This window comes from Phyllobates terribilis, unplaced genomic scaffold (assembly GCF_046119375.1).
Source record: "Phyllobates terribilis strain yellow unplaced genomic scaffold, ASM4611937v1 Scaffold_1__5_contigs__length_1240528914, whole genome shotgun sequence".
Lineage (NCBI taxonomy): Eukaryota > Metazoa > Chordata > Amphibia > Anura > Dendrobatidae > Phyllobates > Phyllobates terribilis.
Window position 1 is genome coordinate 1,072,994,972 of NW_027362761.1, and position 16,137 is coordinate 1,073,011,108.

At 41.7% G+C, this 16,137-nt stretch overlaps 1 protein-coding gene across 3 annotated transcripts in view; it reads right to left on the bottom strand.

Moving 5' to 3' along the window:
- Positions 1-3,618: 3,618 nt before the first annotated feature.
- LOC141159937 (uncharacterized) overlaps positions 3,619-16,137 on the bottom strand; it is a 405,956-nt gene continuing 393,437 nt past the window's right edge. For all 3 annotated transcript variants that reach the window (XM_073645501.1, XM_073645499.1, XM_073645500.1), the window contains 2 exons: positions 7,948-8,040; positions 3,619-4,097 (listed from right to left, as the gene is read on the bottom strand). In XM_073645501.1, coding sequence (XP_073501602.1) covers positions 4,056-4,097; positions 7,948-8,040 — 135 coding nt within the window. In that variant the 3' untranslated portion in view covers positions 3,619-4,055. The remainder of the gene's footprint in view (positions 4,098-7,947; positions 8,041-16,137) is intronic.

Below are 16,137 nucleotides of genomic sequence, written 5' to 3' on the forward strand. Positions count from 1 at the left end.
ACCACCATCATCACTCTACACTGCCCTGAGGCTATACTCCTCCCGTGGGGAGTCATCCCATTCTCTGCTGCGCATACAACACCAGCCTCAGCGGTCTGCCTCGCAGCGGCGGTACACCCTGACCGCAATCCACGGGTGGCGTAGTCGGACAATTAACCTAAAACCTATAAAAGACTGCCACTGGTTTGACCACCCTGAGCCACGGGAACGGGTTGCCGCCACGGTGACTACAACCCCCAGCATTCCCCAAAAGGGCCCGGTTCCGGGTCCCCCACGCGGCCCAGGGGACGAGTCAATAGCATTTTGAAAAACTTAGTTCAAGGTTAAAAAAAAATATTAAAAAAAGAGACATCCAAAAAATTGTTGATTTGTGTGCAACTTCCATTGAAGTCAATGGCCCCGATTCATCAAAGCTTTTAAGCCAGAAAACTGGCAGTAAAAAGCTTTGAAAAGTTGAAAAAATTTTGGGCAACGCAAAGATGTACAAAAATCTTGCTATTGTTGGCATTTTCATGTCATTTTCGCCCAACTGCAACAAAGTAGGTGGAACTGGGACGGGACGGTTTATATCAAATCTTGCTTGTCAAACTCATGACAAGTGGTGGCATACCTTACACCACAAATCTTACTGCAGTCCACAACTGGAATAAGATTTGTGGCGAGGTGCACCACACTTCATACATCACCCAGGTATTGCCTCTTAATGATACAAGTGCCCAGCACACAACTCTACCCCCTCAAAAAGATTGGCATGAAAAAACGCCAGTCTGGATGAATCGGTGCCTATGATGACAAAAGTCATTAGCAATTTGTGATCTGCCGTTATCCACTTGAATGAATGAAATTCACAGCAAAAATTTACATTCATGGGGCTTAAAATCTGCAGAGCTTCAATTTATGAGCAGATATTTTACAGTATCATGTGGATAAGATTTGTTAAAATCTCATCTACTCTGGAGCTACTGCTTAATTGTGCAAATTTTCCGATCAAAAATCTGAATAGAACTTTGCAGCATCTACTTGTGAATAGTGATGAGCGAATTTGTTCGAAATCCCGTATTACAACTTAAATTCGACACGAATATGGCACGTTCGGATTCCTGATCGGAAATGCGAGCAAAATTTCTTACATTCGGGAAAAATCTGCAACATTTGACGAATAAATGCGGGACCATGATTGCGGGGCAATTACAGCGTTTTTAACAGTCTTGCTAGCATAGTGTTTGTGTATGATGAACGGGGGGACATGGTAGATGAGTAGGGGGGTCAGTGGATGGCAAGCACTGCTTCAAGTGGCCTCTCCTCTTCTTCCTCCACCTCAACATCGCACACAGTACAGTCCACAGAGGTGGCCCTCCAATTACCATTGTTTCCCTCCACGACACAACTGTCTAACTGCCCAACTGACTGTAGCGGACCACAGATGGGCGAGTCTGTAGAACTGTTCACCCATTCTATACCATGGGCATCAGAAGTGTACTCCAAATATTCACATAGTTAAGAAGAGGAGGAAAGCATCTGCACCGATGGCCAAAATTTTTTTAAGTTGGATTCGGGGCAGGACGGAGTAGGGTCCGAGCAGGTTCCTGACCCTCGTCACCAGACGTTAACCATCTGGGAGGGAGGTGATCCTGATGAGACTCAGATACCTGATACTCATGCGGACTGTACTGTGCTGTCAGGGCAACAAGAGGAGAGGGGTCACTCAGAGCGAGGAATGGGATAACATATTGGATGATGACGAGGTTGAAGATCCTACTTGGCGTGAACCCAGAGTCATGAAGCCTGAGTAGCTCATCTGAGGAGGTGGAGGAGGAAGATGAGGAGGTTACCTTTTGCCCTACGGCACAGACACGGAGTGATGCTAGCAAGAGGAGCACTGCATTATTAGCCACAACTGTGGCTGTGGCCAGCAGAAGTCGCGGATCTGCAGTTTGCAGGGGCGGCAAGAGTTGCCTAGTCTGGGCCTTTTTTGTCACCGCAAAACTCACATTATCTGCAAACTTTGCGATAAAAAACTCACTACAGGGAAAAACTGCAATAATTTGACTACTACATGCATGAACGTTCACATGCGCAAACCACATGCGCTACGCTGGGAATCTCACCGCGCTGAAATGCAGACCAGCGGACCTCAGCAACCATCAGCTGCCCCATCGGCCGCATCCACTGCTTCTTCCTCCTCCTCTGTTACCATACCAAGTATTGGCACGCAGGTCTCCCACCGCAGAACCTCCGGTTCTCTACCCGCTCCAGTCAGGCTAAGTGAGAGCCCGTCAGCTGTAATTGAAGCGGATATGCCTGCTGTATTTGTTTCACCGAGCACACCACATGTTTCTCAGTCCACCATAACATCTGTGCCTGCACCTCACTCACGGTCCAGCAGTTTGTCTTTTTCACCGAACTTCGCCCTCTCTCAGCACTGCAGCAAGCCCTCGGTCCCGCAGATGTGGTCACGTAAAAGATTGTTTCATGCTACACATGACAAAGCTAAGAGGTTGAACTCCACCATCTCCAATCTGTTGGCCATGGAAATGCTGCCTTTCCGCCTGGTAGATACAGATGGTTTCCGAAAGCTGATGGCCGTCGCAGTCCGCCAGTACCAGTTGACCAGTCACCATTACTTCTCTAAGAAAGCTCATTTCTCTTATGTATGTTGATATATGTGTGCTTGCTGTTTGACATTTATGGTGGTGCTATTCCCAGGGTGTAATAGGGTGATTGAGAGAGAGCCGACGTTGAGCGGGGGCGCCACTTCATTCCCCCCAAGGGAGCCAACCTCCGCGGCAAGGTAGGGAAACCGTTAGACTTTCATCAGGGTCAATATCCATAACATCCCACTATACTCACCTATCTCTGCATATAAGCCCCCCTTTTTAAATGGTTAATAAATACATTTTTTGTATATAGTAGGAGGGTCTTCTTTTATGTATTTTTTCTTCTTAGTATTGGGAACTGAGTAGTTATTGATTTTTGTGTGTTTCATTATCTGTGCCTCCAATCTTCATTATCTATCTGTGTAATATCACAATCATTGATGTATTTATGATTGACTTTTGAATTATCTATGTGATATATACATTATCTATATAATATATTTAATGTCCACTATTGGGGCCTCTTAACTTTGGGGTTCCTGCAGTTGCTCACCTTTGGATTCCTTTTATCTATGTTAATTTTAACTTTTTGTACTGCATACATTTTAAAAACCTTTATGTCAGTCCTGGCACATATTTGGTATGGGGTTTCTTTACTGTATATCTTTGAGTGCCTTTTTGGGCACCTTATCCTATCTAGGATTACAAAATTTCTGGTCTTTATACAAAAATAATCAGTATATAAGCCTGACCCAAGACTTCGGAAACGCTGACCAAACACTGATGACACACTGACCAAACACTGACGACAACGGTACCAATTTTTTTGCTTATGTGAAAAACACTGAAGCCTTATTCAGACGTCCAATTTTCATGTACAAGTGCTATCTGTGTTTTTAACAGATCGCACTCGTACCCAGGATAGTCTATAGCAGTGTTTCCCAAACTGCATTCCTCACAGACCCCACAGGTCATGTTTTCAGGATCTCCTTAGTATTGCACAGGTGAGAGAATTCCTGATGCCTTGATGATACTTCAGTCACCTGTGTAATACTAAGGAAATCCTGAAAACATGACATGTGGGGGGTCGTGAGGATGGGGTTTGGGAAACACTGGTCTATAGGGTCATTTACATGTCCATTATTTTTTGCAGAGCAAGAGATCCAAGGAAAATAACAGACATTTCTGATTTTGATCCATCGGATCAGATCAAAATCGGTAATGCAAGTAAATGAGTTCGTGAAAAAATCGGACCGCACTAGGATGTCATCTGATTTTTGTGGACTGTCAGAATGGAGAAGGCGGGGAAATTTTATTTTTTAATTTCTCCACGTGCAAGAAAAATGGATGAAGTGTGAATATGAGGCCTTAAGGAGTATTTAATTCAGTTATTTCTTGTTCATGTGACACTATTTGGCCTTGATAACTGAGAGAAACAAGCCTCATGTAAATATGTGTTTAGAAATTTAAAGGATTTGTGCTCTTGAAGTATTCTTGAACCTAAAAGAAAAAAAAAGAAATATATAAATAAGTAAAAATGTATCACTGGTTCCCATCCACAATCAATAAGACATTAGCACAAATGAGGTATATCAACAGGAAAAAAAACAGGTCCAAAAGTAATACTCAGAACAATTTATCAAGTGAACATTTTTAAGGTGACAGAAACACTTTAGTTCTAAATGAAATAAGAAAAGTAAAAAAAAACAAAAAAAAACGATTTATTCTATACGTGATAAAATGTATTTATAGGGCAATAATTACCGTAGTGGAGCAGATGAATTCACAATAGGGATGTTGTAATTGTACATTTTAATTATTGGTTTTTAGATGTAAAACAACGGGGTGAGACCTCGATTGATTTCCATTTTAAGAACGGAGACTTTTTGTTCCATTTAGAAAATAAGTGAGTAATTTATATGGAGACAGAAACCACAGGACAGCAATGACCTGGTAACATTCGCTGTCTTTTTAATTCACAGATTTAATTATAGAGCATGTAAGTTGGCGCTATCAGCTAGCTCCTCTTGTCACTGGGACACAGATGGGACTTTCCTTCATAGCATGACTTAATATAATGCATTTAGAAGAACGGTCCTTCCTCTCATCATCTATTAATAGTTCATAAACCACAGAATTTTAATAATGCTAAGTTATATATGTCCATCTTTACCTTTATGCAAATTTTGTTGTGGACTTAAATTTCTCACAAATTATTTTTCCTATAACATACGGTACATTATATTTTTGTTTTTAAGTTGTAGCGTTTAATGATACCAATCATTTTACCATACAATGTACTTAACACAGGAAAACAAATTCCAAGTGGGGTGAAAGGGTCAGAAGACTGCAAGTCTGCCAATTTTTGTGTTTTTACGGCATTTATTGAGTGGTAAAAATGACATGGATATATGATTCCCCAGATCACTACAATTATGGCAATACCAAACTTGTATATATTTTTTTTAAAGTTCATGGATAAAAAAAATTGAGCTTTGTACAAAAAAACAATTGGTAGTGTCGCCATTTCTGAGACCCGAAACCTTTACATTTTTCCATCGCTAGAGCTCTGTGAGAGCTTGTTTTGTGCGCCCAACTTTGGTTTTTATTGGTACAATTTTGGGGTCTATATGATGCTTTGATCACTCTTTGTAGTAGAGCTTGCGCCACTTAATAGACCTATTCAATGCCACTGTCAGAGGCTAACTGGGAAATTTAAATGGTTAAACTGCAGTCATTGGAGCTAGCTAAGCTCATGAGCCAGTACCTTAATGCCACACTCAACATAGGACGTACTAGCACATCCTATGTCAAGAAGGTGTTATCTAAGCATTGTTATAGGATGGGGGCCAAGATGGGGAACATTATTACTGAAAGGGCCCAAGATGGGGGACATTATTCCTGGAATGGGCCTGGATGGTATATTAGTACTGGAAGTTGCTCAGGATGGAGGACATTATTATAGGAAGGGGCCTAGGATGGGGGACATTATTAAATAAAGGGTCCAGGGACAGGGGACATTATTACATGATAGGGAACATTACACCTGCAAGGGGGCCAGGATGGGGGACAATATACCAGGAAGGGGCCCAGGATAGGACATTGTTATAGAATGGGGCCCAGGATAGAGGGCATTATTACTGGAAGGGGCAATGATAGGGACATTATTACTGAAAGGAACCCAGGATGGGGGACAGTATTCCTGGAAGGGGTCCAGGATGGGAAAGGTTTTTATAGGATGGAGCCAGGACAGGGGACATTATTACATGGGGCATGAACACGCATGTCTTTATAAAATCTAGAATGCTACAAGGGCCTATACATCTAACCAATATGCAGGTGGAGGCCCACTTTCAAATTTTGCACCGGGGCCCAACGGACTGTATTTACGCCACTGCATACAGTTATACATTAAATACTACCACTCACTAATCAGTATTCATGGGTGGAAGGTTGACAGATACTATTACTACTGATACTCAGAGAAACTTTGCTTAGTTAAATCCCAACAATATTTTTGAACTACAACCTATCAATCATCTAGAGCAATTAAGATCTCCCCCCTACAGTCATACTTTTATTAGGAACTCCATTACCATACCACTTTTTTAAGGTCTGGTATAAACTTTAGGCCATGAGTATTGCACTGCTACAAGCAATCCACTATCTGTATACTATCCTGACTGTAAGGCCTTTATGGTAAGCACTGTATTATTATTATTATTTATTATTATATCGCCATTTATTCTATGGCGCTTTACATGTGAAAAAGGGGATATACATAGCAAAAAGAATTACAATAATCTTGAACAAAAACGCAACGGCAAACTGGTACGGAAGGAGTGAGGACCACTGTATTGCCCATAAAGACATAGTGTCCCAGAAAACTTTTTAAATATTACCAAGTAAAAAACTGTATCCAAATGCGCAGCAAAGGGAAATAAAAAAAAACCTTTCAAATTATTACACTTCAAACAGGACCTGTCATTCGCCATAAATAATTTTATCTAGTGTAAATGCTGCTGTTCTCTTGAATCTGGTGTCATTTTTTACTCCTGCGCCTCTCAGTTCCTGAGATATGTCCTTCTCATACTGAATATATGTCTTTTAGGCCTCATTCACATGTTCAGTATTTGGTCAGTATTTTTCATCAGTATTTGAAGCCAAAACCAGGAGTGGGTGATAAATACAGAAGTGGTGACGAGTTTATATTATACTTTTCCTCTGATTGTTCCACTCCTGGCTTTGTCTTACAAATACTTAGATAAAATACTGACCAATTACTGAACATGTGAACGAGACCTAAGGGCTTGTTCAGTATTTTCGGTCTGATTGCGATCCAACAAAACATCAGATCGCTCTTGGACCAATGTTATTCTATACAGCCATGCATATGCCTGATTTTTTTAGCTGGACAGAGCAGGTCAGAGGAAAAAATTGCAGCATATCCAACTTGGATCTGATTATCGGATCACACTCGGCCATGCAAGTCAATCAGTTCATGGAAAAAATCGAACTGCACTCGGATGACATCTGAGTGCAGTCTGCTTTTCACAGACTTACAGAATGGAAAAGATGAAGACTTTTTTTTCATCTTCTCATCATCTGAGAAAATCGGATCACATTGTCATCACACTCTGATCAGAGTCTAATTAGAATGTGATTAGCATAATCAGCCTGATTCTTTAGAATGAGATAATATACGCTCATGTTACTCTAGTCTTAAACCAACTGGGTGTGGTCATCAAGAAGACAGCTACATAGAAGAGATGAGAATAACACAAACGTGGATAAAAACACTAGACTCATCTATAGGAGAGAGAGGGCCATATCTCAAAAAAGAAAAGAAAAACAACCTCGGGTTCAAGAGAACATTTATTCCAAATAAAAAATTACATATCTATGACAAATGACAGGATATTTTTAAAGAGAATCTGTCAGCAGGTTTTTGGTACCTCATATGAGAGCAGCATGATGTAGGGAAAGAGAAGATGAATCCAACAATGTGTCACTTAGATTACTGGGTGCAGCAGTTCTGACACAATCAGAGCTTTCAGATTTAGAGTGAAGCAGAGCTGAGAAAGCTAACCCCACCCATAGACAGTGAGCCGCTTAGTTGCCTGACTAGTCCTGCAATGTTAATCTCTTAGTGATAAATCCTCCACAGTTAGTAAACTACAGCACGCACTTTGACAAGTGACACATCCCTGAATTCTGTGTTTCAGCCTCTATCTCCTGATGTCTTCAGATTACATAGAAAAAACTGCTGACAGATTCCCTTTAACACACTGGTAAGAAAAGTCACTTATTTGTGAAAACCAAAGGTGTCTAATTAAGAAATTACTCTTACTTCTTCTGAATTAAAGTGAGATTCAAAATCAGAACTCAACATTGCTCTCTTGAACACGTCTGTAGCCACTTGCTTTGCAATGTCAGATGTCACCTGTAAATATATAACCGTCATATACATCATTGGTCATTCTTTATGGCATTAGTTAGATTGAAATATGACCAAATACATTCAAAGTGGATATAGCCCCAAAAATCCATTATGATATTAGGTTCCTTGTTTTCCATCCCATTCCTTACTATGCATCCAGTGTCCAGTCTCTACTTAAAAGTTAAACTCAAGGATTCACATTGATAATCTTTGCAACTTAGAATTCACATGGTGAAGCATAGCTTATAGTGCATGTCATTCAGTGCATGGATAATGGGTAATTTACCTATATTAAAGGGGTTGTGTGGTACTTTAGATTACCCCCCCATGTCACCCCCCCCCCCCCAGGTCCCTAAGACATTTTGTAAATACCTTCTGCTGTTGATAATGCCTGTGAGAGGCGCTATCGGTGGCCGCTCACAGGCATCACGTGACCCCGCGCTGACATCATGACAAGTGAGCCGTGACTCAGCGCTGGGGTCCCCGCGGTGGCTGCTGGGTTGTGGGTGGGGTTACCTCACCGTATCACACCCGGCATCCACCGTGCGCTTTCCCAATGGATGGGGAGAGGCAGAGCGCGCGGTGGATGCCGGGTGTGACGCGGAGGGTAACCCCGCCCACAGCCTGGCATCCACCTGGAACCAGGAAGATCGTGACCTCCGGCAGCTGCCAGCACTTGTCGTGACATCAGCGGATGTCAGAGCCGGCTGCAGCTGGGGGGTCACGTGATACCTGTGAGCAGCCACCGATAGCGCCGCTCACAGGCATTATCAACAGCAGAAGGTATTTACAAAAAGTCTTAGGGACCTGGGGGGGATACATGGGGGGGGGTAATCTAAAGTACCGCACAACCCCTTTAATTCAGGATGGATATAAAGACTTAAGGGGTTGTCCCCTTTCAGAAAATCTCCTTTCCCAAAAATTATTATTATTGACATTAGCCCTGACGTCACGTTGATAGCCAGTCAGTGAACTCAGCAGCTCTGCCTTTCTAGAAGGAACTCCCTGATTAGAACTCAATGACTGTCTGTCAAACTGATGTCAGCGTCAGTGGACACAGACAGGAAAATATATATAACAGTATATGGGCCATTAACAGTCCAATAACTCATCATAATTCACAATTCCATCTGCTTTGGAGGTAGAAGTGGGCCCCTTACCCCTTGGGTCCCTGCACAGGTTGCACCAATGGTGTGTCTGCCCCTGGTTAGTGGTGCAGCTAATATCAAAGACTGGGACTAGTGGCAGAAACTCAGAGCTGGATGCGGGGAGGATGAGTAAAGCTCAATTTTTGGGGGTGTTTGTTTTTTGTTAACTGAGCCCATCGAAAGGGATTTTTTTGAAAGGGGACAACCCCGTTAACTTTTGTTTTTGTTCAGGTCTGTAATAAAAATTTTTATATTTCAAGTTCTGCTCTGTTAAATTTACAAGAAAAAGGCAAATATAGTCTAGATTATTAAAACCCACGCCAAACTGTGGACAGAATGGATGAGCTGGAATAATTTATTTGACATTTTTACTCTTGGTAGTAATGCTGAATTCTTATTCTTGGTAGTAGTTATGTGCATCTTATAACTGATTCAGTAATTGTTGGGGAAAACAACATAGAACTACAAGATTTCACCATGGTATTTATGCTAGGAACATCATTAGGATGTTTCAGTGCTACATAACAGTTAATTTATACTAGATTTTCTTTTATAATTGTTCCTATTTAGGGAAATTGAAATTCCATGAAGTTAAATTCAGAATAACGAGGAATTATACATTCTGAGAAAAATACCTCACAGACTTGCATTAGCGTTCAGAGTAACACATTTCAGCAACATATAATTTTTGCTACATGGTAATCAAAACAGATAAACACTTTTTTTCATGGAAATGATGACCTGTTTAACCCCTTAACCCCCAAGGGTGGTTTGCACGTTAATGACCAGGCCAATTTTTACAATTCTGACCACTGTCACTTTATGAGGTAATTACTCTGGAACGCTTCAACGGATCCCCCTGATTCTGAGACTGTTTTTTCGTGACATATTGTACTTCATGATTTTGGTAAAATTTCTTCGATATCATTTGCGTTTATTTGTGAAAAAAATGGAAATTTGGCGAAAATTTAGAAAATTTTGCAATTTTCAAAATTTGAATTTTTATGCCCTTAAATCAGAGAGATATGTCACACAAAAGAGTTAATAAATAACATTTCCCACATGTCTACTTTACATCAGCACAATTTTGGAACCAAAATTTTTTTTTGTTAGGGAGCTATAAGGGTTAAAAGTTGACCAGCGATTTCTCATTTTTCCAACAAAATTTACAAAACCATTTTTTTAGGGAACCACATCACATTTGAAGTCACTTTGAGAGGTCTTCATGACAGAAAATACCCAAAAGTGACACGATTCTAAAAACTGCACCCCTCAAGGTGCTCAAAAGCACATTCAAGAACTTTATTAACCCTTCAGGTGCTTCACAGGAATTTTTTGAATGTGGAAGAAAAAAATGAACATTTAACTTTTTTCACAAAAATGTTACTTTAGACACAATTTTTCTTATTTTCACAGGGGTAACAAGAAAAAATGGACCCCAAAATTTGTTGTGCAATTTCCCCTGGGCACCCAGATACCCCATATGTGGGGAAAAAACACTGTTTGGGCGCACGGCAGGGCTCAGAAGGGAAGGAGCGCCATTTGACTTTTTGATTGTAAAATTTGCTTGAATAATTAGCGGACGCCATGTTGCGTTTGGAGAGCCCCTGATGTGCCTAAACATTGGAGCTCCCCCACAAGTGACCTCATTTTGGAAACTAGACCACCCAAGGCATCTATCTAGATGCATAGTGAGCACTTGGAACCCCCAGGTGCTTCACAAATTGATTCGTAAAAATGAAAAAGTATTTTTTTTTCCACTTTTTCATTTTTACGAATCAATTTGTGAAGCACCTGGGAGTTCCAAGTGCTCACTATGCATCTAGATAGGTGCCTTTGGGGGTCTAGTTTCCAAAATGGGGTCACTTGTGGGGGAGCTCCAATGTTTAGGCACACAGGGACTCTCCAAATGCAACATGGTGTCCGCTAACAAATTGAATGGAAAATCGGCTCAAATTGTTAGCGGACACCATGTTGCGTTTGGAGAGCCCCTGTGTGTCTAAACATTGGAGCTCCCCCACAAGTGACCCCATTTTGGAAACTAGACCCCCCCAAGGCACCTATCTAGATGCATAGTGAGCACTTGGAAACCCCAGGTGCTTCACAAATTGATTCGTAAAAATGAAAAAGTGGAAAAAAAAACACTAATTCATAGTAGAGAATAATTACAGGAAAAAGGTGAAGAGTTGCAAATGGTATACATACAAATGATCAATAATACCTAAATATGGTCTGCTCACCCATCAAGGTACTCGACAAGTGTTTCACCACTGATGAAGCTGTGGTGAAACACTTGTCGGGTCTCTTGATTAGTGACCTAACCACATTTAGGTATTATTGATCATTTGTATGTATACCATTTGCAACACTTCTCCTTTTTATAGTAATTATGTGTTCTCTTATGTTACTATGAAATCTACCTCGTAGTGATTTGCTTTTGGTATGCCCATGTACACACTCAATCTTCTATGTGATTAGCTCACTCACCAACTTTCTTTGTCGCCTGTGTCTGTGTTGTGTCTGTTTTTTGCTTTTACTATATTGCTGCTTATATATACAGTATATTTTTTGACTGACTCAATGAAATTTATGTTTTAATTAACCCCTTTACGACGTGATGCGTATTAGTATGCACCACGTCGGAACCCCTGGCTCAACGCTGAGCCTGCACTGAACCGGGCACATGTCAGCTGATTTATACAGCTAGATCCAGGAAAATGGAGCCGCTACGGGTCTCAGAAAATAGTGACTTTTTTTTTAGCAAACTTTGGAATTTTTTTTTCACCAATTAAATAAAAAAGAACCTACACATGTTTGATGTCTACGAACTCGTAATGACCTGGAGAATAATAATGGCAGGTCAGTTTTAGTATTCAGTGAACATGGTAAAAAAAAAAATCAACTGTGGTTTTGCAGTTTTTTTGCAACTTCACTGCACTTGGAATTTTTTTCCCGTTTTCCAGTACATGATATGGTAAAACTAGTGATGTTGTTCAAAATTACAACTCGTCCTGCAAAAAATAAACCCTCACATGGCCATATTGACCGGAAAATAAAAAAGTTATAGCTCTGGGAACAAGGGGAGCAAAAAACGAAAACGCAAAAACGGAAAATGCTCCGGTCACTAAGGGGTTAAAAACATTTTTGTACGTTGTTCCTGGCACAGCCCCCGTTTTTCTCTTTGGTTGCATACACATATAGAAAACAAAGGATTCTATGAATAGTTTTGAGGAATAGAATCGAGTTTAACATATAACCTCAAAAAATAAAATATACACTTTATTAGATATATTTAAAAACGGACTAACCAACCAATATCCAAACTGTGAACACACAGAGAACACCGTCGGGTCCCCTGGTTACTATACACAATAGATAGTGAGATCTAAATTTATGGATAGCATACCATGTCCCATTCCTAAATACAGATAGCAGTCCCACTTTTTTAATTCTAAAAGGTAAACAGTAACCAGAGTAGATCCCAATCAATAAGTATTTTAAGTGTCCTCAGATAAAGTGACTAAGTGCAAACAAAAGTGATGACGTGCCAAATATAAAAACAAAACAGATAAGTCTATAAATCCCTAGCCAGGCTATCCAGGCCCTATGATATAAAGGCTAGAAGATATTCCCTGCCTAGCGGCGGAGGTTGGCACCCTAGGTAAAGATGGCGATGTGGCGCCCCTGCTCCTCGGCGGCTTTCCATCGCTAGCCCTGGGTGGCCCTCTTGCTATGTTGCATCACAGTCCAATGCAACCTCCTCATCAACAAATAGAATAGATAAAAAGACTTATCTTAGATGAATAACATAGACAAAAATCCCATAGATTGCCTCATCTTCAAGCCTCTATATGTAATAAAGTGTATATTTTATTTTTTGAGGTTATACTGTATGTTAAACTACATACACATATAGAGGCAAAATGAGCACAGTTGGTACCTGGCAGCTGAAACGACCCTGTTCCACCCAACACTGATGATAAACTTCATTACTTAGTCAATTATTTTCACATCTTCTGATAGTAATTATCACTTATGCTAAATTGTGTCAATACATTTCTGTGATGGCATCACCAATTCACACCAAGCATCCTAAGAAGGTGTCAGTCCCTCACTGGCTATGCCACTTATCATGTCAAGCGGTCAGCCACATTTGTGATAGTGAAGGGGCACTAAGAGTAAGAGACCTGAGACCAAAACTATCTATTCAGAAGCTGGATGTGCAGATAAAGGGGTTTTCTGATTAAAACAAGTTATCACTAGTGTTGAGCGAGCACTAAAATGCTCGGGTGCTCGAAGCTCGGGCCGAGCTCACTGTGATACTCGGGTGCTCGACCCGAGCAACGAGCCCAATGTTAGTCTATGGGAGACCCGAACATTTTTGCGGCGGCTCCCCCGGCAGTCTTTTAAAAGCCTAACAAGTGCCCAAAACGATAGTGACAGTGCTCAAATGACATGGGGACAGCATGGGGATAGCCCCTGGAAGCATTTCTGACCCCCAGGTCACTGCTGTCAACAACGTGGTCAGAGGTATTAAGCCACTTTTACAGGCTCACAATAAAACGTTCAAAAATGAAAGTGAAAGTGCTTTCCTGTGAAATATGTTAACCCCTTAACGACCATGGGTCTTTCTGTTTTTGTGTTTTCCTTTTTTGCTCCCCTTCTTCCCAGAGCCAGAACTTTTTTAATTTTCGTTCAATATGGCCATGTGAGGGCTTATTTTTTGCGGGACGAGTTGTACTTTTAAACACCATCACTGGTTTTACCATATTGTGTGCTGGAAAATGGGAAAAAAATTCCAAGTGCAGTGAAACTGCAAAAAAAATGCAATTCCACAGTTGTTTTTTGGGTCCTTTTTTTACCACGTTCACAGATTGCTAAAACTGACCTGCCATCTTTATTTTTCAGGTCGTTACGAGTTCATAGACACCAAACATGTATAGGTTCTTTTTTATTTAAGTGGTGAAAAAAAAATCCAAAGCTTGCTAAAAAAACAAAAAAAAATGACGCCATTTTCCGAGACCCTTAGCTTCTCCATTTTTCGGGATCTGGGGCCAGGTGAGGGCTTATTTTTTGCGTGCCGGGCTGACGTTTTTATTGATACCATTTTGGGGTAGATCCGATGTTTTGATCGCCCGTTATTGCATTTTATTGCAAAGTTGTAGCGACCAAAAAAACTTAATTCTGGCGTTTAAAATTTTTTTCTCGTTACGCCGTTTACTGATTGTATTAATTCTTCTTTTATATTGATAGATCGGGCGATTCTGAATGCGGCGATACCAAATATGTGTATGTGTTTTTTTTTTTATATATATATATATATATGTTTTATTTTGAATGGGGCGAAAGGGGGGTGACTTAAACTTTTATATATTTTTTATTTTTTTAAAAACTTTTTTTTTACACTTTCTGCTTGCTTCTATAGTCTCCAGAGGAGACTAGAAGCAGCAGTTGTCTGATTGCTTCTACTGCATACAAGAGATGAGCAGATCGCTTGTATGCAGGAGAAATGCTCACTTGCTATGAGCGCTGACCACTAGGTGGCGCTCATAGCAATTGAGACATGACAACCACAGGCGTCTGCTGCAGACCCTGAGTTGTCATGCTCACCCATTGGTGACCCGCGATCACGTGACGGGGTCACTGATGGGCGGGGCTTAGGACTCCCGGAAGCGCGAGTTAAATGCCACTGTCAGAGATTTAACATGTTAACAGCCGCAGGTGGATTGCGATTCCAATAATCAGCTGACATGTGCTCGCTTCAGTGCGGGCTCACCGCCGGAGCCCCCGCTGAACCGGCCGTCCCCACCTGGTGCGTACTATTACTGACAAGGTCGGAAAGGGGTTAAGGAACATCCTTTCCAGGGTAAAGACTTGTGTATAAGGTAAAATAAATAACCAAAAACAAAAATACTCCTCCATACCTTGGGCTATGTTCACAAGTAGCATTTTTTATGCGTTTTTGCACGTTTGTATTGCTTTCAACTGTGACAAATGCATTCACCGGGAAATGTCATTTTAACATTTTACAACCTTATCTGGCCATGTGCTGTGTGACACATGCATACAGTGCTAAAAAGACATGGGAACAGCATGGGGAAGACCCCTGGAAGCATCTCTGACACCCAGGTCACTGCCTAAAAGTGTGCCCATCAGAAGTGATCCTTGCCGCATCAGAAGATGCAGACTTGCAACTATCCCCGTGCAAGTCCTTGTCCCAGGGCAGTGTTCAATTGTACCTCCCCCATAACTTGCAATACAAGCGCAAGTATGCAGCCTGCCACCCACCCACCCCCAGGCTGCAATACCATACTGCTAGCTTGCTTGCACTTGAAATTGGGCCTTTTAGGCATGTGGAGGTGGAATCTGGCCACCACGTCATGGCTGCGTCGGTAGCCTGGTATTCATACTCAGTCCCCAGCCGCCTGGCGGCCGGGTGTCCACGCTTGGTCCCCAGCCGACAGGGGGCGGAAGGGTGTCCATGCTCAGTCCCCAGCCGCCCCGCGGCCGGGTGCCCACACACAGTTCCCAGCCGCGTGGGGGTGGCCGGGTGTCCATAAATGGTCCCCAGCCGCCCCTATTTGTCCCGGTGCACCTTATACACAAGCGCGCATACCAAAACATTACCTGTGCCCTCCCCAGTGCATTTAGTGGGAAGGACAGCCTAACCACAAACACGTGGACAAGTGAATGTGGCCAGGAATGGTCCATCTCACTGACGCCTTCACACTGGGTTAATATTGTGGAAGCCGGGACACAGTTGGACACTGGGATGCAACACGTCCTCCAGACATAGAGGATTGCGGGTCCTGGGTCAATCAGGCTTCAACACAAAGTTCAGAAGGTAGACAGCAGCAGTGGTCGGCCTCCTACACAACGAGTAAATTATTCATGATCATGAGGCCATCCACCTCCTTAGCTTTCTATTCCTTGGAATGCAAGCGCATGTATG